Source organism: Triturus cristatus, chromosome 6 (genome assembly GCF_964204655.1).
Source record: "Triturus cristatus chromosome 6, aTriCri1.1, whole genome shotgun sequence".
NCBI lineage: Eukaryota > Metazoa > Chordata > Amphibia > Caudata > Salamandridae > Triturus > Triturus cristatus.
Window position 1 is genome coordinate 785,747,293 of NC_140589.1, and position 20,924 is coordinate 785,768,216.

At 43.9% G+C, this 20,924-nt stretch overlaps 2 protein-coding genes across 7 annotated transcripts in view; both read left to right on the plus strand.

Moving 5' to 3' along the window:
- AK9 (adenylate kinase 9) overlaps positions 1-20,924 on the plus strand; it is a 1,219,082-nt gene that overhangs the window by 269,844 nt on the left and 928,314 nt on the right. For all 6 annotated transcript variants that reach the window (XM_085611347.1, XM_085611348.1, XM_085611351.1 and 3 more), the window contains exon 15: positions 7,839-7,940. In XM_085611347.1, the coding sequence (XP_085467473.1) occupies positions 7,839-7,940 (102 nt within the window). The remainder of the gene's footprint in view (positions 1-7,838; positions 7,941-20,924) is intronic.
- Positions 9,304-19,542, plus strand: LOC146817876 (uncharacterized). The gene is made up of 3 exons (XM_085611355.1): positions 9,304-9,351; positions 9,674-9,772; positions 19,179-19,542. Exons 2-3 carry the CDS (start codon positions 9,695-9,697, stop codon positions 19,518-19,520), a joined length of 420 nt encoding a protein of 139 aa, XP_085467481.1. The 5' UTR covers positions 9,304-9,351; positions 9,674-9,694; the 3' UTR covers positions 19,521-19,542.

The window sequence follows — 20,924 nt, forward strand, 5'->3', positions numbered from 1 at the left end:
AAACCCATTCATAAAGCTGAATTGAAAATCTTGACTTGGAAAGTCACTCTTCTACTGGCCCTCACCTCAGCCTGAAGAGTAAGCAAAATCCAAACGTTTACCATTAAGAAACCCTTTTTAATATTTAAAGAAGACGCTGTGATTCTAAGAACTAATCCTACATTTATTCCTAAAGTGGCGTCACAATTCCACCTCAATGATCCGGTTATACTCCGGTCCTCTTTTCCACAACCATCAACACCTGCAGAGCAAACCATACATATGCTGGATGTAAAACGTTGCCTTAAGTTCTACCTTCAAAGAACGAAGGACATTTGAAAACTGATCAATTATCAGTTGCCTATGGCCGAGGCAGAGAAGGGACTGCAATAACAAAGGCCACTATCGCAAGATGGATATCGGCTATGTAACAATTCTGTCATGATAAAACTAACAAACCTTTGAGAAGAACAACAAAGGCTCACTTCACCAGAGCAGTTGCCATGTCAGCTGCCCTCCTCGGGGGAGTGACTCTGGAAAAAAAATCTGTTGTGCTGCAACCTGGAGGACCACTCACACCTTCATGCAGCACTACTGCCATGAGTCCGTCCAGGATGCAGATGCAGCAGTGGGTCAGGTGGTGCTTTGCCATCTCTTCCATTAAGGTAATCCTCTTTCTAACCCTTAGAAAGAGTCTTTTGTTCTCATGGTGAGTTCAAATGCTTACGTGTTCTTAATGATGTAAAACAATACTAGATAAGGTGTATTATGAGTTACGCTGCTTTTTCCTTGCCTCTTGCTAATGCTTTGTATATGAGAATTAGACTAAATAAGCAATAGTTTAAGCTTTCATATGACTATATTCCGTGCATTTCTTTTCTTTCATCCCCTTATTGCATTTGTTTTTTTTTTAAAGGGTGATAATACAGTAGGCACAGGTATAGCTTTTAAGGTGGCTTGTGTATTACCTCAAACTTTTGGGGTTCAATATGTTTTAGAAGTCACCCACCATCCACAACAGACAAGATAAAATTGGATGTGACTGCTTGCTTCTCTGATTCAGGCATGTGAATGTGGCTGCATTCAACATTTAGTCCTTTTTAAAAAAGGACATAGACTATGTTAGACAAGGCTCAGCGCCATTATAGCCTATGGCATTATTTAAATACTGCTTGATTATGTTACTGTGGGACTCCCATCTCGACGACGGGGAATGATTCAGACATGTGAATCTATGAAAGATACCAATACTGCTGGATAACCGTAGTTACGGGTTCTCTTCTACAACACAGTTTTCATCAGATATTCTATTGTATTCACTTTTAAAGCATAGTGAATGATGACCTTAGAGTGCACCAGGATTCAACAATCTTTGTTGGGGCTCTTCAATGATTTCCTCACTATCACACTCATCTCTCCATAGCCCCTCTTTGACATGTATTTCATTTGTTTTATAGCGCTTCTCATACCAGTGTAGGGAATCGGAGCACTTTACATCAAACACAAATGAAGAGACAAAGAATAATACATGTGTAAATCAGTGTATAGAAAAGGTTACAAAGACAAAGGGAAATACAAAGTGTAGGATTCACATGTCATCCATACTAGTAGGCAGTTTTGGAGAGTGCTTGGTGTGGAGAAGTACAAACCAGGATTCAGAAAGTAACATAGTGGTTAGGGTTGGCTTTACTAATGCAAATTTATTTCCACCCAAACAAACCCTTTCTAGCAACATTAGAATAATGAAAGACTCGAAAAAGGATTAAACTTTCTATCCTGTACCATGTAGTTCACATGTAGCTCCTGGATGACACTGTAACAAAAGCAGTAACCCCCTAAGATATGCACATACAATACTATTCTATGATCTGCATGGTACACCTCATTTGTAGCAGACATATTAACCCACTGTGCTACCTTAAATGAGGTAAAACTGCCACTAGACAAATCTCCGATCTGTCACCAACAAGTACATTAATCAACAGAGCTATCTTGACACTTTTATTGTTGCCTGAAAATTACAGGATATACAAGGAATTCTGCAGCTGTTAATTTTAAAACTGTTGCAGTGCTACAAATACTGCTCACAGTAACAAAACAGCCCCCGACACCCTAACACTTCCAGTACACGGAGGAAACACCTGCTGCCTGGTACGGCAAGTATGGTCTTGTGTGTGCATGCAATGAAGATTGGTCCCCGTAGTGTGTTTAGGTACTTTTAATTGAGTGCATCAAAAAACTAAAAGCATAGTTATGTTTGCTTTGGTCCGCTTTATAACCTACCTCATTATCAAAAGGAGCATGGAGTTAGAATAGTAAATACACACTCTGTTATTGTCAATGGTCTCTCCTCATAAATATAGGTATGACATGTTGTGTGTATGGGGGAAGCTTGTTCAACCCATGCTGTGAGAACGGATCGGTCCTCATGGTGGGACAAGAGCACTGGAGGCCTTTGCTTTCTCTAACCCAGCTATCTTTAGACAGCTGGATTAGAGAGGTTTAGAATGCACATGCCTGGTTGGCTGTCACAAGAAAGCCGGCCAAAGAGAAATGCTCATTTTAAACTTGAGAGCACAAAGCTCCTAGCTGCCACTCAGCAGCAATGGTCCCGCTCCGTCCTGACATTCAGTTCGGGACGGGTCGGTTGCTGAAAAATAAATAAACGTTATTACCATTTTATTTTTCAGCTTCTCGCTTGGAGGTTTTGTTTGTGGGGTGGCTCTCCTCTGCTCAAACGGAGGAGTCGCCCCTGGGTAGACCTTGACAGACCCAGACAAACACAATTTCTTTGAGGAACAGTGTGCTATGAGGACCAGTCTCCATAGTGTGTTTAGATACCTTCAAGTGTGTGTTGTGTGTTTGTGTTTGTGGCTGGGTTATGCTGCCACTAACCTCTCTCAGTAGCGGCTATGATTAGCATATTACTCTCTGGATATCAGCAAATATAGTTTTTTCTATGTCAAAAATCCAGGATATACAAGGGTTTAAATGTGTGCAATAAGGTAGAATCACATTGAAGAGCCCTCATGACTGTTAGGAAAGCAACTGTTTCCCTTTGTGAGATCATTGTAACATGCAGACACCGTGAGAGCAATAAAAGTCTACTAGTTCTGCATCTTAAATATCTTCATTGAAGTAACAAATGCTTGAATAACTTTGCACTGCATGTAGGGATCCTGAAGCACTTCTCCATATGTATATATTGTACATTAATATAAACACAAGGTGCCAGTGCACATATTCAGTGGCGTAACAATAGGCCCAGCAGCCCTCGTGGTGCAGGGAGTTCCGAGCTCCAGGGGGCCCCCTTGGGTACTGTACACTGGCCCCTGGCCTGAGAGATCCTTACTGTGTCCGGAGGGTGGGGGCCCCCTCTATGTAGTTTGCAGGGGGGGCCCTCAATTATTGGTATGCCACTGTACTAATGTCCATGGGCCAGATGTATCAAGCGTTTTCCCGTTCGCAAATGGTCCGATTCGCAGAATCTGCCCGTTTGCGAACATGAAAAAGCCATTTGGGATGTATCATCCCAAAAGGCATTCTCAAAATAGGTAATCGCAATTTTTGTGATTACCTATTTTGCAAATGCATTTAGGGAATCGCAATTTGCGATTCTTTAAATGCAATGCAGGAAGCAAGAAAAAACTGCGACCTGGCTTTAAGGAATCGCAAATTACCACCAACTTGTAGTTGGTGGTAATTTGCAAATTTCTTTAAAAATGCACTTTTTTAGCATTTTTCGAAGTGGCATGTGGCGCACATACATGCCCTTAGGGCATATAGGTGCGCCACACGTGCACACATGGATATTTCAGGGGTGCAACAGGGTGTTCTCTTGGCACCCTTGAAATTGCATGCGCAATTTGTGAGTACCTATTTGGTACTCACAAATTGCGAATGCAATCCTATTCATTCATATGGGCCTCTAGGTTCCAAAGGAATGAATGGGAAGGTATTCCTTATTAGAGAATTGCAATTTGTGATTCGCTATTAAGAAATATGTAGGATTCGCAATTTTTTTTGCAAATCCTACATACATTGCATTTTGCGATTCTTAAATAGCGAATCAGTAAAATTCGCTATTTAAGAATCGCAAAAGCAATTCTTGATACATCTGGCCCAGAATGTTTCACAGCACCCTTTAAGAGTCTTATCAGAGGCAAACGTCTTTCCAGATAGTAGCCTTTAAGATATAAAAAACATCGATTTCAAGTTTCCATTGTATGTTATGTTATGTTATGTTAATGGGTTTTTGTAGCGCGCACAGCTACTCCTGGGAGTGTCCCGGCGCGAGCCTGTGAGGATCCAAAAGAGGAGAAGAGTTAAAATAGGAAGGTTTTAAGCTGCTTTTTAAACTGATTAGTCTCTTTGATGGCCCGTAGAGAGACGGGGAGTGAGTTCCAAGCCAATGCTGCCTTAACCGTAAAGGATCTGCCCCCCATTCTCTGAAGGCGCACCCGAGGAATCCTTGCAAGCAGCAGAGAAGATGATCTTAGAAGCCGGGTTGGTACATAGAAAGCAAAACGTTTCCTGAGATATAACGGACCACCAGCATATAAGGCGCGATGGGTTATCACCAAAGCCTTAAACTCCACGCACTTCCTAACCGGGAGCCAATGAAGCGTGCGTAAATGATGAGCCATGCTTGACCTCAACGGGATGTTCAAAACCAAACGAGCTGCCGCATTCTGGACTACCTGCAGTTTTTAAAAAATATATTCAGGGAGGCCCAGATACAGCCCATTGGAATAATCCACCCGGGAGAGGATCAGCGCCCGCACTACTGATTCCTTAGCTGGTCTTGGCAGCAGAGGAAGAAACTTCTTAAGGGACTTTAGAATCCCAAAGCAGCTCCCCGTCAGTCTTTTAATCTGGGATGAAAAAGACAGCTGCTCATCAAACCAGACCCCTAAATTTTTTGCTGGGAGTCCTGAACACAGGGGTAGGGGAAAATCAGAAGGCCAGAGGGATTCCCGAAAGCAGGGGGGAAAGTTACCGTAAAGAAGGATCTCGGTCTTTTCCTCATTGCATTTAAGTTGAGCCGCCATAAGCCAATGAAAATTGTAGCATTTTAGTTGCAAAAAGGGTATGGCAGTATATGACCTGAAGAGAATAATTTAGTCTAATGAGCCTTTATTGAAAGCTGTGAAAAAGGTGGCATGCCCATTTAACACTCCAGGATCTTCCCCCACCCTCAATGTGCTCTATTGGCAGTTGCCTTTCAGAGCCAGTTCTTTTTTACATGTAAAATGTCATGAGTGGTTTTCATTTCTCAACCCTACCCAGCTGGGGAACTGGGCAGGTCATTTAAGACTTCAAAAAATATTCATAAAACACAGTACTTGGACTACAAGTAAGTACATTTTTCTTCGGCATCGGTGGACTAGCGCAAATGCTTGAGCAGTGTAGCAGGCTAACTGAAGTCACAGAAAGCGACTGTTGGGCAACAGCAAAACATTTGTATGAATAATTTAGGTTAGGTTCCCTGTTTGTAAAGGCTATATCACTTGAATATGTTTTGAACTGTTGCCTGACCCAAACCTTCTTCCCCTGGAGTGTATAAATCAAGGCAGTAATGACTAGTGAATGTGGTTAATGTCTTCCATTTTCTTGCTTTACTGATATTGGAAATGGGGATGTTTCTAAGCCATGCAGTAGTAGCTGCTTTACCCCTAGTAGAGTGAGCTTTTGGTTCCACAGCAAGCAATTTGCCTCCCAATTGGTAACACATAGTAAAGGCAAGCTACTATCCACCTAGCTGTGGATTGTTTGGAGTTTGGTAAACCTTGTCTGAGATGGACATATTTTACAAATAGCTGATTAAACATTCTCAGGTCCTTAGTTTTATCCAGTTGAAACAAAGGATCCTTCTAATGTCACTGGAATACAGAGAACGCTCTGCAAGAGTGGTTGGATTTTGAAAGAATGTGGAAAGTGTAATTGTAAGTTAATATGAAAAAGACAACCTGAGGAAGACATGGCATGGCAGTTCGGGCTGGACTGTTCCGATGAGGCACAGGGTCAAGACTGATTTGTCTGAACTGGGTTTGCGAAGTGAGCTAAAGAATGATGATGGATTCAACCCAGATCTGTAACTGGGGGTGAGTATCTGAAAAGTGTCAGCGCTCTGTCCATCATCTCCTTGTGTTTGCTTTGTTTGCCCTAAGTTGGCAGGGTATGCCCAGATGTGGGTCCCTTGTTCACTTTGCCACTGGATTCAAGCTAGCCTGGCTGATGAGGGCTGTTAGCCCTAAACCGGTCCCAGGATGCTTGTTTCCGGTCCAGGGAAGACATGTGATGTACCATAAAAATAAACTAAAGGACTATACCTACCAATAGTCCCAATACCATTACCGAATAATCAGTCAGTTGGCAGTGAAGAAGGTACAATCGTTTATTAAGCCAAATACTCTATAGAGGAGCCTCTCCGAACCTCACCCATCAGGTGCGCCGAGAAGACTGTTGGCTCGTTTTCAAACATGAGGTTATATACTTTTCGGTTCAACACACACAATCACTGTAAAAGGAAAAACACCAGTTGGCCCTCGAGCTCCAGGAAAGGACCATATATGGCAAACATCAGACCAGTACAAAGGCTTGACTATCTATTACTGATGAGGTCAGGAGGGGTGACTCCCTTTCGTCTTGGTGCCTGGGAGTGTAGACACGGCGCCTCCAGGAATGCGCTTATCACCCCCAAAGCCAGATGCGACCTTGAGTCTTAGAACAGTTGAGTAAACAGCCTACCTTCAGCTGCTACCATTAACTCAGATGAGCTGGGGCCTGAGAACTGCACGTGATCAACACGTGATCACGACCCGTGCTCGAGCATATGATCAGAAGATGGCGTCTGTATGGTTCTCAGCCTACTTTTTTAGCAATAGATATACAGGGAGGAAATAAACAAGTTTCCTCCAAGCAAAAGCATATATACCAAACAGGGAGAGTATGTATAGATGCATCATGCTAACATAATATAGGTCCGATACTCCTTATATACGGGAAATCTACCTTTTTATCTCTCACATGGCTTGGCAGTTCAGGCTGGACTGTTCCTATGAGGCACAAGGTCAAGACTAATTTGCACATAACTGTGTCAGAACTGGGGTTGCGAAGTGAGCTAAAGAACAATGATGGATTCAACCCAAATCTGTGACTGGGGGTGAGTGTCTGAAAAGTTTCAGCACTTCGTCCATCATCTCCTTGTGTTTGCTATGTTGGTCTTAATGACATGTGCAAAGCTGCACTATGATTTCTGTGCGTACTAAAATAATTCTGTGAAGATTCTGACACCTGAGCTACCTTTAGTTTGGCAGTACAATTTTTAATTGATTTGAATGTGAAACAAATAAATACACTTATTAAATATACTTCTAATCATTTATCTCTGTGTTATGTTGTGCACCCGCGAGCAGACTTTTCAAGCCTGACGTCCATTATATACCAAATATGCTCAACTTCTTGGAGAAGTAATCATGATTCAGCTATGTTTTGCTAATAGGGATAACACTGTAGGCTTTCCAGGAGTGGTGTGAGGAGCAGTGGAAATATTCAGTTCTATGTTTGATATTACTGTGGTCAAGATGCCTGAAGGTCTTATGTGATGGTAATCTGCAATAAGAACAGGTTTTTTAGTAGAGGGAATTACGTGTTTCTATCTTTACACTAATTTATTTAAAACACATTTTGAAAAAAGACTTGATTTTATATCTTCAGAAGATCCTCTAGCAAGCACTGCTAAAGATCCAACTGAGACTGGTGTGCCCCCTGTTCCAGGGAAGGAATTACGTGTTTCTATCTTTACACTAATTTATTTAAAACACATTTTGAAAAAAGACTTGATTTTATATCTTCAGAAGATCCTCTAGCAAGCACTGCTAAAGATCCAACTGAGACTGGTGTGCCCCCTGTTCCAGGGAAGGAAGAAGAGAAAATTGAAGAACATCCAACTAGTTCAGGTATGTGAAGCAAAATATGGTACTTTTATCTTGATTGTATTGTGTTTTATGTTGTGTGCATTGCATTCACAGGAGGAGTTGCATTCACATAGCCACATTTTGAAGCCTTTAATACTTGTTTATGATTCTTTGGGAGTGCATGAAGAAAACGGACTAGTCCGTCACTTTTATTTCTCATTGCCTCCAAATCTTGGTCCAGTAGGTTTTAAAATTCATGTGCTAATAAAGTTGGTGGCTTTCGGGACAGAAGATATTTGTGCCTCTTTAGAACTCTCCTGAAGTTAGTTTAGATACCCTCCTGGATATGGGAACGAATATTTGATACCAGCTGGAGTCAAGCCCCATCTTTCAAAGGCAAAGAAAAAGTTAATGCTCCCTATTCCACATAACCGTAGCATCCCCATCAACCTTAGATCTATACAGAGTAGTTTGGGGGCTGTTATTATGATGATAAATCCATATTTCTTTGGGAACAACTATGGTGTGTGTTCTTGTGTGTGCCTGCGTGCATGTGTGTGTGTGTGTGTACGTGGCCAGACTGGAAACCGAAAGCAGCCTTGGCAAATGTTATGTGACCAGTCCCCCGTATGGTGCATAGAGAGCGCAGTGACTGAGCTTGACTACCTCAAGGAGGGCTTGGGGGTTCTTCCCCCAAGAAAATCTGGGCACAAATGACATTTTCATCATATATTCAATTGTATTGGGAATGTGGAGTACATCCGCACGCTCCAAAATTGCACATGAACGGCACTACACCCTTCTCAAGCATGTTCTTGCATTCTAAATCGCACGCGACCAGCACCACGCGGTCCGCATGGGCGCAGCCATCTTGTTTTTCTGCTCTCTGTTATGGTGCGGGGCCTAAATTTTATCTGTCCACAAACTTTGTAATTTTTGTTAACCTTTTCCTTTATTACTTATCTACCCCTAATGGTAAATTTTTATAATAGTGTGTGTCTTTTTGTTTGTGTATTTTGCATTTTTGGGTACATTTTTGGATGTTTTTGGGACTTTTTGACTATATTTCCCTTTCGTTTCTAATTTCTTTCTTCTTCACTTTCCCTTCCTTTTCCTTCTTATTATTTCTACCCCACCCAGCGCCATGGCAAAGGGGCGAATTCCTTGTGGGCGGCGCTGCCGCCCAGGTGTGCAGCCCCGGGCAATCTATCGAGAGGAGGAGGTGGCAGCACAATTATTTTTATGCAGCGCCACCTCCCCTCTATGCTGGTGGCAGGCCTGGTAGCGGCTAAACCCTACGGGAGTATCGCAGCGCTGGGGGATAGCGTGCCAGTGTGTGCGGCACACTAGACATGTTCGGTGCACCATCCAGCAGCTGCTGCACTGCTGGGCAGACATTCTGGACTGGAAACAGGACCTGCTCGACCTGCTAGGCATCAAGATTCTGGGGCTCGTGAGTATTAATTATTTGTTGTGTTTGTGTTCTACAATGCTAATATTTTTTTTTCTGAATAGCATGCTGCTCACATTTAGAGCTAAGTTATGTTTAGTTTAAGCTGGTGTATTATTGTGACCTAGTTTCTAGTTTTCGTTAAGAAAATTTGGAATAAGGATTTAATGACAGTCGATAGACTCAAGTCGAAACTAGTAGTACTATTGGTGATCTGTTTTAGCAAAGTATGTGATTGCGGTTGCTTTTCATAAAACATTTTTGGGAAGAATATTAACTAAATCACTAATCTATTTTCATTTATCTTCTTAATTTCTTTCATCAGCACCCAAAGGCAAGAAGAAGGATGTTTCTGTGGGTCCTAGAGAAGCTGGTCAGCCAGAGCTGGCCACCAGCGCTGCTGCCGAGGGCTCTGCTGATCCCAGTAAGTCCTTTTATGATTTGTTGTGGCCTTTTTAGGGTAGAATCTTGGGGTATTGGAATGTTGGTGCTGTGTATCGTGAAGATTCAGATAGCAGGCCCAAATAAGCTTGTATTTTAAATAAAAATCACCATGTATGGTTGTCGAGAAGGCTTTCCTTTTCCTGCTTATGCCTAGCTCTGACACAGTTCAATTCAGGAGAGAGAGGCCATGTTCATCATGGACCACCTAACCCTCCCAATGTAGTGTGCTGCTGACTCATTCATTTATATTTATATTTACAGTATACCAGCGATTTCCCATGACAGTGCAGCAAGGCTGGAAAAAAGTATGGGGTCCCACTCCCATTGCATTTGCCCACCAACACCATATGTCTTTCATTGACCATTATTCCACGCTTGGCTTGTCTAACTTTGTGAACTAGCCAATCAAATGCCCAGAGTGATATTTGGAAGATACTGACGTGCTAACTGAGCTGTAGTGCTGCTTTGCAGTTGTATTTGGGGATGCGTATCTGGAATCTAAATTCTCCAGTATTTGGGGTGTCTTTCATGTCTCCCTCAAGCCGTCAAAACTCATTATGTGAGATTTTGCTGCGTTGCAAATAGAAGAGGCCATAATAACTCAACCACCACTGTGGCTGGTAAAGCTGGGGTAGAGGGTTTTCACTTCTCTGTAATTTTTTATGACGACGAGCGACACCATGGCAATAGCTAGGGAGCGTAGTAATTGCAAGAAATAATGTGACGTACCAGTGCCCGTCCCTGCTGCCGGTTCTCTGCCTTCAACTGGCCCATCTCCTCCTGTTGGAGTCGGCATCACCGATGTTCTGTGTGGCTAATAAAACATTACACATAAGAACAATAGTTACTTACCTGTAATCAGTGGTTCTCCAGTATTGGTGTCTTTCATAGATTCACATGCCTGAATCATTCCCCGTCGTCGGAGTGGGAGTCCCACGGTACATAAAAAAGCAATAATTATGCATATAACAACCAAAAACCCTGGTAACCTGAACCAGGAAGTAAAGTAGCCTAAGCTACAAGGGAAAAAACTTCCACAGCTATGACTATCACTGTCATTATATCCAGTCCAAACTGCAGCCAATCAGGCGACAGCACCCACCAGAATGTTCTCCTCAGAGGCTCAGGCTGTCAGATTTTCTACCGCACGTCGTGTGAAGGGAGTCTCCCTGAGCTCTGCTCAGTTCTTCAAGTTTCTACTGTTTCTACAACTTCTAGGATGTCAACTACAAAAAGATCCTTCTTCAGACCTTGTGAGTCCTGCGGAAAGCTTCGGCTTTTTTCTGAAGACCCTCACAAAAAATGCATCTATTGCCTCTATCCTGATCATGAAGTGAAGGAGTGCAAGATTTGCCGGACTTTCCCTCAGAAGACCTTAAGGGATAGGGAAGGACGTCTTCTTCTGTGGCTACAGAAGCTTAAGGATAAAGAGGATCCTTTGTCAGGGATAGAAACTGCCTCTGGGTCCTCTATCTCTTCCAGGAAAAGGGTGGCTGAAGAAGAGTTTTCTTCTACTGGGGCGAAGGTGTCGAGGAGAGCCCAGTCTGTTAAGGGCTCGGGTCAGTCTTCGTCTTCATCTAAGAAGACGTCTCCACCTTCAGGATCCAAGCCCTCTACGCCCCCGAGGAAATCAGGAAAAAATCTGCCAGCTAAAAGTTTTCCTGAGAGGAATTTACCTCAAGTGAGATTGCCGTCGTCGACGGCGCCGTCGACGGCAGTGGCGTCGACGGTTATTATCGTCGACGCGGTTTCAACGTCGACTATTACATTCTCGTCGCCGAGACCTGCAATGATAATGTCATCAGCTTCATCGCCGTCCACGCTGGTCTCGGTGAGTGTTAAACCCATCTCGTCGACGAAGGAGGTGTCATCCCTCGTCTCCGTCCCATCGACGGTAAGAAGCAAGAAAGTTGCTCCGTCTACGAAGACTACCTCGTCGATGTCTACTCCGTCGACGAAGATTGTGGTGCCGTCGACAGTTGCCCCGTCGACGAAAAATGCCTCGTCGACTAAGATCCATGCGTCGACGAAGATGGACGCGTCGACGCCATTGTCGACGAAGACGCCCTCGTCAACGAAGAGTGCCCCGTCGACGACGCCCTCGTCGACGAAGATTACCTCATCGTCGGCGCCCTCGTCGACGAAGATTGTCTCGTCGTCGACAACTGCCATCTCGTCGACGAAAACAGCCTCGTCATCGAAAATGGCTTCAACGTCAGGATTACCACCGACGTCGGTTCCGTCGACGCGATTGTCACCACCTCCTCTATCTACCTGCATGGATATGCAGGTGTGGACTGCGACTCCGTCGTCTGTCGTGTCTGATCAAAGGGCAACAGCGACTACGCTTCTTCAGCGCAGAGGATCGTCTTTAGAAGCTATATCGCCTCTAAAATTGCCGGCGCAACTTTTACAATCGGAGGATAACGATTCCGAAGAAGATGAGAGATTTCGGACTGCAAGGAGTCCATCGGAGCTTCTCATCAAATATCAAGATGATGAGGATGATGTTGATGACCAGTACGAAGATCCTAATATGGAACCACAGCCGACACCTCCTGCACCAGTGCCGTCTGGTCAAATGCCATTGGAACTGCTTGATAATCTGCAGTATATGTTGCAAGATTACTATAGACGTTTCCCTCCTTCGGAAACGGCGGAATTTCTCCCGTCGACACCCAGGCCAAGAGTACAGTTGTCGTCGTTACAGTCACCAAGACCCCCTTCTCCGTTGCCATCTCGTCAATCGCAGGTTACAGACAATGAAAGGGAGGAAGGAGAGGTAGATGATCAGTCTATCATGTCGGAGTGGGATAATTATAAGGTACAAACTCCTTCTCCAAGTGCTCCGGCTCCGGTGGACTCTCCCCCGGTGGACATTGGGAATTTTCATTCACTTATGGAAAGAGCGACTAAGAGATTCCTGATCCCCATGGAAACAAAGGAGGATGACTGCTTCCTGTATGACTTTAAGGACCAACCAAGGAAGCAGGTTCGGGCAATCCCAATCATTGATTTTATTTGGAAGGAGGGATTGAGACTGATGGCTACCCCTAATTCTCTTCCAGCAGTGTTACCAAGGCTGGACAAGAAATATAGAGCCCCAAGTAATTCACCAGCATGCCTAATTGGTCAACCTAAGGCGGACTCTGTTATAGCGCAAGCGGCTCAGAGACGGGCTAGAAATCCATCAACGCCCATATCAGCTCCACCTGATAGAGATGGTAGAAGATTGGACGCAATAGGAAAGAAGGTGTCCACGATGGCAGCAACCACAGTTCGGGCTGCAAATTCCCTGGCGATTTTAGGGAGATACGACCGCCAGATGTGGTCCGACATCTCTCCTTTCCTCGACATGTTACCGGAGCCTTCAAAATCCGAGGCCATAAAGATCGTGCAGGAAGGAGAGTATGCATCAGCGGAGATCATTGATGCAGCAGTGGATGTGGCATCAACTGGGTTCAGGCAGTTGGCAGGAGCTGCAGTGCTGAGGAGGCAGGGTTGGCTGAAGTCAACATCTTTTCGCCAGGAGGTGCAGTCTAAAATCATAGACATGCCATTTGATGGTGAATCCTTGTTCGGTGCACATGTGGATGAAGCACTACAGGCCATTAAGAAGGATACGGAGACGGCAAGGTCCCTGGGTAGTTTGCAATTTAAAAAATCTACCTTCCGTGGAGCCAGAGGACGTGGATCCTTCTCTAGCAGGGGAGGTTATAACCAACAGCGTTCCTTTCAGACCTCTCAATCTGGCCAAAGATCTCAGAATTATCGCCAGCAATATTACGGACAGCGAAATCAACCATATTCGCAGTCTCGTAGGAAACAGTCCTTTCGCGGACGAGAGTCCGGTAAGAAGCAATGAGTTAAGCCACCTGCCACCATCTCTACCGTTACCACGTACAAGAATTGGAGGTCAAATATCCCACTTCTATTCAAATTGGTCCAAGATTACCACAGACAAGTGGGTATTCAATATAATATCCAGAGGCCATGCTCTGGAATTCACGAAAATTTCGCCAAATTCTCCTCCCAAGGGCCCACCCCCTGCTCATCTCAAAGAGCTTTTTTCCCAAATAAATTTGATGATTCAAAAAGGAGCAATCGAAAAAGTCCCTCTCCTACAGAAGGGAACGGGCTTTTATTCAAGGTTTTTCCTCATCCGGAAAAAATCAGGAGAGTGGCGTCCAATTCTCGACCTCCGCGCTCTCAACAAATGTTTAAAGAAAATGTCTTTCCGGATGTTGACACTCCAAGAAATTCTGCAGTTGCTTTCGATGGGAGATTACATGGCCACCCTCGACCTGCAGGACGCTTATTTTCATGTACCAATCCTACCCTGGCACAGAAAATTTCTACGGTTCAGAGTGGCTGGCAGGGATTTTCAATTCAGAGTCCTCCCATTTGGACTCCGTTCCGCACCCAGAGTCTTCACAAAGGTTATAGCGCCAGTGACTGCGCATCTCCGTCTGCAAGGAGTTCAAATATTCCCGTACCTGGACGACTGCCTTATCAAGGCGAGTTCTGCCAAGGTAGCATCCGAGCATGTTCAAAAATGCCTCTTACTCTTCCAGTTCCTGGGTCTGTCAACAAATCTGGAGAAATCACATCTAGCTCCTTCGCAAAGAAGAACGTTCCTAGGAGCGACATTGGACACGGATCTGGCCAAAGCCTTTGTGTCAAAAGAAAGGCAAATCAAGATATGCAATCTTGCGCGCTCACTACTTTCAAAAGAGTGCGTTTCAGTCCGTGTGTACAAATCCTTCCTAGGGATGCATTCATCTCATTCCCAACTGTCGGTACAGAATGAGACCGTTGCAGGAGGAGCTCAATCTGCAATGGCTTCAGACCACAGGATCATTCGAGGATATCATTCACATCACCTCGCGAATGCGGGACGCCTTTCAATGGTGGGGTCAGATGAAACACTTGAAAGAGGGTTGTCCATTTCTGGTCGAAATGCCGGATTTCACAGTCACCACAGATGCATCCCTCGAGGGTTGGGGAGCGCACCTTCAAGGAATGACAGTCAAGGGCAGGTGGACTCTAGAACAGAGAAAGTGGCATATCAACCTGCTAGAATTGGAGCCATATTTTTGGCTCTAAAATCCTTCCAGGCCATCATCCGAGGAGCATGCATACTTGTAAGAACAGACAATACAACAAGTATGCATTACTTGAACAAACAAGGCGGGACGAGGTCAGCCCTCCTATCTCAGCAAGCGCAAGAGATTTGGGATTGGGCGATTCGCCACAAGATCAACCTCAAAGCCATTCACGTCCCAGGAATCACGAATGTTCTGGCGGATTCCCTCAGCAGAACCACAACGTCGAATCACGAATGGGAGTTACACCAACCATTCCTAGACGGAGTATTTCACGAATGGGGTCATCCCGATCTAGACCTCTTTGCAACCAGCCAGAACCGCAAATGCCCATTCTTCGCAAGTTGGGCTCCCCACAAGGACTCGCTGGGAAATGCCTTTTCGATGAATTGGTCGCAAATATATGCTTACACCTTTCCACCGATCCCGTTGGTTCCACGAGTTCTGCGCAAGATCAAACAACAGCCTTGCCGCATGATTTTAATTGCTCCCAGGTGGCCCCGCCAGTACTGGTTCACAGAACTTCTCCTCCTCTCGGAGGCCGAGCCCATACAGTTTCGACCAATTCCACATCTTCTGACCCTTCAGAACGGTCAAATTTGTCATCCGGACCCAGCATCGCTGAGATTAGCGGCATGGCTCCTCAACAGCTTGAATTTGCACACCTAGATATCCCTCCAGACTGCCAAGAGGTTTTGGCCAATGCTCGGGCACCAGCAACTGTTAAAACCTACAAACTAAAGTGGAAGAGGTTTTGCATGTGGTGTCAATCCGTTAATCTCCATCCGATCCACCCAAAACCGGAACAAATTCTGCCTTTCTTTCTACAGTTGGCGAGGTCTGGTCTTTCCCACTCTACTTTGAAGGTGTTCTTAGCTGCAATTTCAAGGTTTCGGCAGGATGGTATTACCTCTCTCTATTCCAATAGAGTCATCCAACAATTTTTTAAGGGGTTATTTAGGTTGTTCCCGCCTATTCGGTGTCCACCTCCTTCTTGGTACCTTAATATAGTGATTTCACAACTAATGCGGCATCCTTTCGAGCCCATCCACAAGGCGGATCTAAAGTTCCTTTCTTGGAAGGTTTCTTTATTATTGGCTCTAACGTCTACAAGAAGGGTTAGTGATCTCCAAGCGTTCACTGTTCATCCACCCTTTCTGCAATTCACATCTGATTCTGTGGTGCTGCGCACTAATCCAAAATTTATGCCAAAGGTCTCGACGGATTTCCATCTTAATGAACCCATAGTTTTGAAAACTTTCTTCCCAAATCCGCAAACAGCTGCAGAAAGGGCCTTGCATTCCCTAGACATCAAAAGATGTCTGAAGTTTTACTTACAGCGGACAGCACCACTGCGCAAATCGGACCAGCTCCTGGTAGCATATGGCAAACCACGTCAAGGCCATTCAGTATCAAAGCCAACCATAGCTCGCTGGATCTCGGCTGCAATTTGTTTATGCCATTATCAAGCTGGAAGACCATTGCAAGCGACCCCAAGAGCACACTCTACGAGAGCAATCTCTTCATCTACAGCTCTTTTTGCCGGTGTGCCTCTTCATCAGATCTGTAAAGCGGCAACATGGTCCAGCTGCCATACGTTTACCAGACACTACTGTTTGGAAGCTGCAAGTGATGCGGATGGATCAGTGGGACAAGCTGTTCTACGCAATCTTTTCAAATAAGGAGAGCCTCTGTTCTCCCTCCTCCGCTATGCTTTTATAAGACGTTTTTTTTCCATACTATTTATGGCTTGAAATTGTTTTACATATGTTGAAGCACACATGTATTTCTCTATGGTTATACTGTTTCATAATGTATATGGTCTATGATACAAAGTAGCGTCTTATGAGCATAAGGTTATGTACTGCTATCTACTCTGATTCAGGCATGTGAATCTATGAAAGACACCCCAAATACTGGAGAAGAACAATAGTTACTTACCTGTAATCTGTGGTTCTCCAGTATTGGTGTCTTTCATAGATTCACATGCAACCCGCCCACCTCCCCTCAGAGGCTTTTTAGGCTATTATGTATTGCTTCACTCCTGTGCGAGAAAATGTGACAGCCTGAGCCTCTGAGGAGAACATTCTGGTGGGTGCTGTCGCCTGATTGGCTGCAGTTTGGACTGGATATAATGACAGTGATAGTCATAGCTGTGGAAGTTTTTTCCCTTGTAGCTTAGGCTACTTTACTTCCTGGTTCAGGTTACCAGGGTTTTTGGTTGTTATATGCATAATTATTGCTTTTTCATGTACCGTGGGACTCCCACTCCGACGACGGGGAATGATTCAGGCATGTGAATCTATGAAAGACACCAATACTGGAGAACCACTGATTACAGGTAAGTAACTATTGTTCTTATGTGTAATGTTTTATTAGCCACACAGAACATCGGTGATGCCGACTCCAACAGGAGGAGATGGGCCAGTTGAAGGCAGAGAACCGGCAGCAGGGACGGGCACTGGTACGTCACATCATTTCTTGCAATTACTACGCTCCCTAGCTATTGCCATGGTGTCGCTCGTCGTCATAAAAAATTACAGAGAAGTGAAAACCCTCTACCCCAGCTTTACCAGCCACAGTGGTGGTTGAGTTATTATGGCCTCTTCTATTTGCAACGCAGCAAAATCTCACATAATGAGTTTTGACGGCTTGAGGGAGACATGAATGAATGGAACGCCGCGAACTACGCCCAGGACTTGTTTCTGTTGAATGGGTGGATAATATATTGGAATTTGTGGTGAAAGACTGAATGGAAGAAAGTAAAGCTTAATCATGGTGGCTATGGGTGAATTAGAATGAAAGAATGAATGAATATTTGGATCGTTTGGATGAATAAGCTAGGCAGCTCTTCTCATGAAGAGCATGCTGCTCACCTACTGTGCGTACTTGGTTTATGTAAGGTTATCAATATCATTCAAAAGCTATGGTTCAAAGTGGGGAGTATTTATTTTTATTCTTTGGTCTACTCCCTTGACTCGAGGTATTTGTTAAGTGAGCCATATCTATCCTACCTATCATTCATCATCCCCCCTCCCTGCCCATGGCATTTTTGCCAACTATGACCAGAGTGCAGTATGGGTCAATCAATTTGTGAATGCAGTGTTGGCTGTGTAATGGGCATCTGCTTTAGTTAATGCAGCATTTACAATGTTTTCAATGCATTGCAAACTGAACACACATGTTGTGTTGTCCCTTCACCCACTCAATCACCTCTTAGTACTTCATTCCATTATTTTTTCCTAAGTTCGTCCGTCCCAGCCTACCAAATTGGAAAATCCATCCTTGGCATGTGCCACATTTAATGCGATACCCATGTGAAGTGATTCCAGAATATATTTAATGATTTACCATAACAGATTTAATTTACACGTGGTCAGATTTTTCCCTTTCGAATTGTACCTTGACTGAATAAGCCAAAGATGATGAATTGATGATCAGTGTAGTGGCCCCTCTATTATATATAAAACAATCTCTACCCTATCTGTCTAATCCCTCTACCCTACCCCCTGCTGCAGAGAAAATCAAGTTTCCTTTCCTTGGTTACTGCCCAGCAAATGAATTTGTTGGGAATACGTGGAGGTGGGAGAGGCCAGAGAGTAAAGTGGGAGTAAGTGCATGATTTGATGTCAAGTTTGACATATGGGATACACAGTGACGAATATGCCAAATAAAATCTATATATCCCTTTCCTTTACCTGTAGTGCAGTCCATTGGATTACTTTTCCTCAACGTCTACTTACGGCAGACTGGATAATATATTAATATCCACATTTAATACATGAGGTGTGTGACTGACGTAGTATATTTATTATTCATCTGCCTCTTTGGAGACAGGGTAGAAAGAGAAATGCATTTGGCAAAGAGGAGGGCCATCGGAATTAAAAATAGACAACTATCAACTACTTCTGCAGAAGTGGCAAACTAGCAGAGGTGCTGGCTAGCAATGAGCATGGCTTCATTATTTAACATCTCACACAACTTTTACTCCATATAGTGCATAGTTCCATACTCATTAAGGAGAAGTCATTTATTTTTCATCTAAAAGTGTCTGACTCTGTTTATAGTCACTTGGAAAGCTTTTAGAAGAAAAAAAATCAAATCACAGTTTTTTTATCCTGCCTGTTAATACTTTTCTGCCATACAGTCAGTGCTTTTTTATGTTTGGCAACATATGTGGGTAACCAGCAATGTACTGCTACTGTGCTACCCAGTAATTTAAAACACTTGTTTGCACAGAGTATTATTTGCAATTTATCTTTTTTGTTTTTCTCAATATAGCTGCTCCTGCTAGTCCCAACAGGCAGGAGATACGGCCCGTGTGCGGCGGCAGATGCTGAAGCGTATCCAGATGGAATACCAGTGGCTGGTGGTCCTGCAAGAGGAGGAGGAATTTACCGGACAACAACCTGGCCCCAGTGCCGCCGGTCCCCGTCAACCTCCAGCCTCTGGGCCATCCCATTACCGGCGGCGCCGCCAGCCAACTGCTGCCACCCCCACCACACTGGCAACAGGCCTTTGCTGCACCGCATCTTGCAGGGGCTGGACACCATTGAGGGCCGGCTGACCACAACGGAGCAGAGCCTGGAACAGCTCCGGACCGACATCCATGCCGTCTTCTAGCCCTTTTTGGATTTTTTGTTTTGTTGGGAGGGATTTGTTCTTTGTTGAGGATGGGTGGAGAGAGTGGGAAGGGAGTTGGGACTGGAGAGACTTTTTCTTGTACGTTTTGGGGTTCGGATCAGTTTTGTTTTGGAGAGGGATTGGGCATGTTGTTTGGGTGGAGAGGGTGGATTTCTTTGTTAATAATTGAAGAGGAAAACTATTTTCTTTAATCTAAATTTATGCCTGAAGTAGTGTCTTTGACTTTTATTTTGCACTGCTGCCTTCAAGTAATTTTACGCAGCCTGTTTATGTGCTTGTAGTTTAAGAGAGAGCGTAGCACTTAGTTATAGAGTCTAGGCTTATACTTCTCTAACTATGTTGACCAATTGGGGAATGCTTGCCATGATTACCTATATTGTGTACAACTATGTAGATAAAAAACAATAGCAGTTAATTTATTTCTTACTAAGTTAAATGTTATCCATACTAGTTGTCTTACCTGAATATACATGCAGTAATAACAGGGGAGGCATCACAACTTCACAAGAGTGGTCCCACTTCCAGTTCAACCCAAGTGACCTCAAACTGTAGGATTGATCTGAATGATTGATTGATTATCCATCGTAGGCAACTAGATGGAAGTAGAAAGACTGAGAAACTGGGTTATATATTTATCAAAGATTTACAAAGAACAGACACCACCTGAGTACTACGGAATGACACAATGAGAATGCCTGATTGTGCTAAAATTAAAAAAAACAGCAATGCTAGTAAGATTTGGCTATTGTGGAGCCAGCAGTATTATTTCTGAAATCCTCAAGTTATAAAAAATTGACTCAAAGTCTGGAGTGGGGCAAACTTAGGTTAGACGTTTACGGTTAGGCAACACAAGGCCTGAATGATGATGCTGACGACTGATGTTCTTCATTCTATAGCTAAAAAAATATGTATCATTTTTAATGCGCAGGTTGATAATGGACTGGTGTGGGCTACTGCTTAGAAGATTCTACAGTAAGTTGGTGTTTTCTTTAACCACTTCCACCCCACCAAGTGTGTGATCCATTGATGGTATTATTTAAGCCACACCTCAATAAATCACACCGCTCGGAGGAAGAGGGTTAGGGGTTTGATGAATGGATAGGTAATGGAATTTGGGGAAAGGTTTGACAAAGACAAACACTACAACACCAACATTCATCTGAGCAATAAGCAGCAGCACATCATTCGCCATCAATCTGTTGTTAGAAGGAAACAAAGGAATGAACATGACAGAGTGCAGATAAATACATTGCAAACAGTCCTTCTGCCCTTGAGACCCAATTTATCAGATATCTAAATGTTCTGTCTTCTAGGTTAGGTAGTGAACCCATCGACCCACTTCTCTTAGTTAATATGATTATTAAAAGTAAAATTATACTGTAT

Bases quoted from the DNA above. Each gene is read 5' to 3' on its own strand.
- LOC146817876 (XM_085611355.1), top strand. From the start codon at position 9,695: ATGTTTCTGTGGGTCCTAGAGAAGCTGGTCAGCCAGAGCTGGCCACCA. The intron at 9,773-19,178 runs GTAAGTCCTTTT...TTCTCAATATAG, and splicing joins CGAGGGCTCTGCTGATCCCA to CTGCTCCTGCTAGTCCCAAC.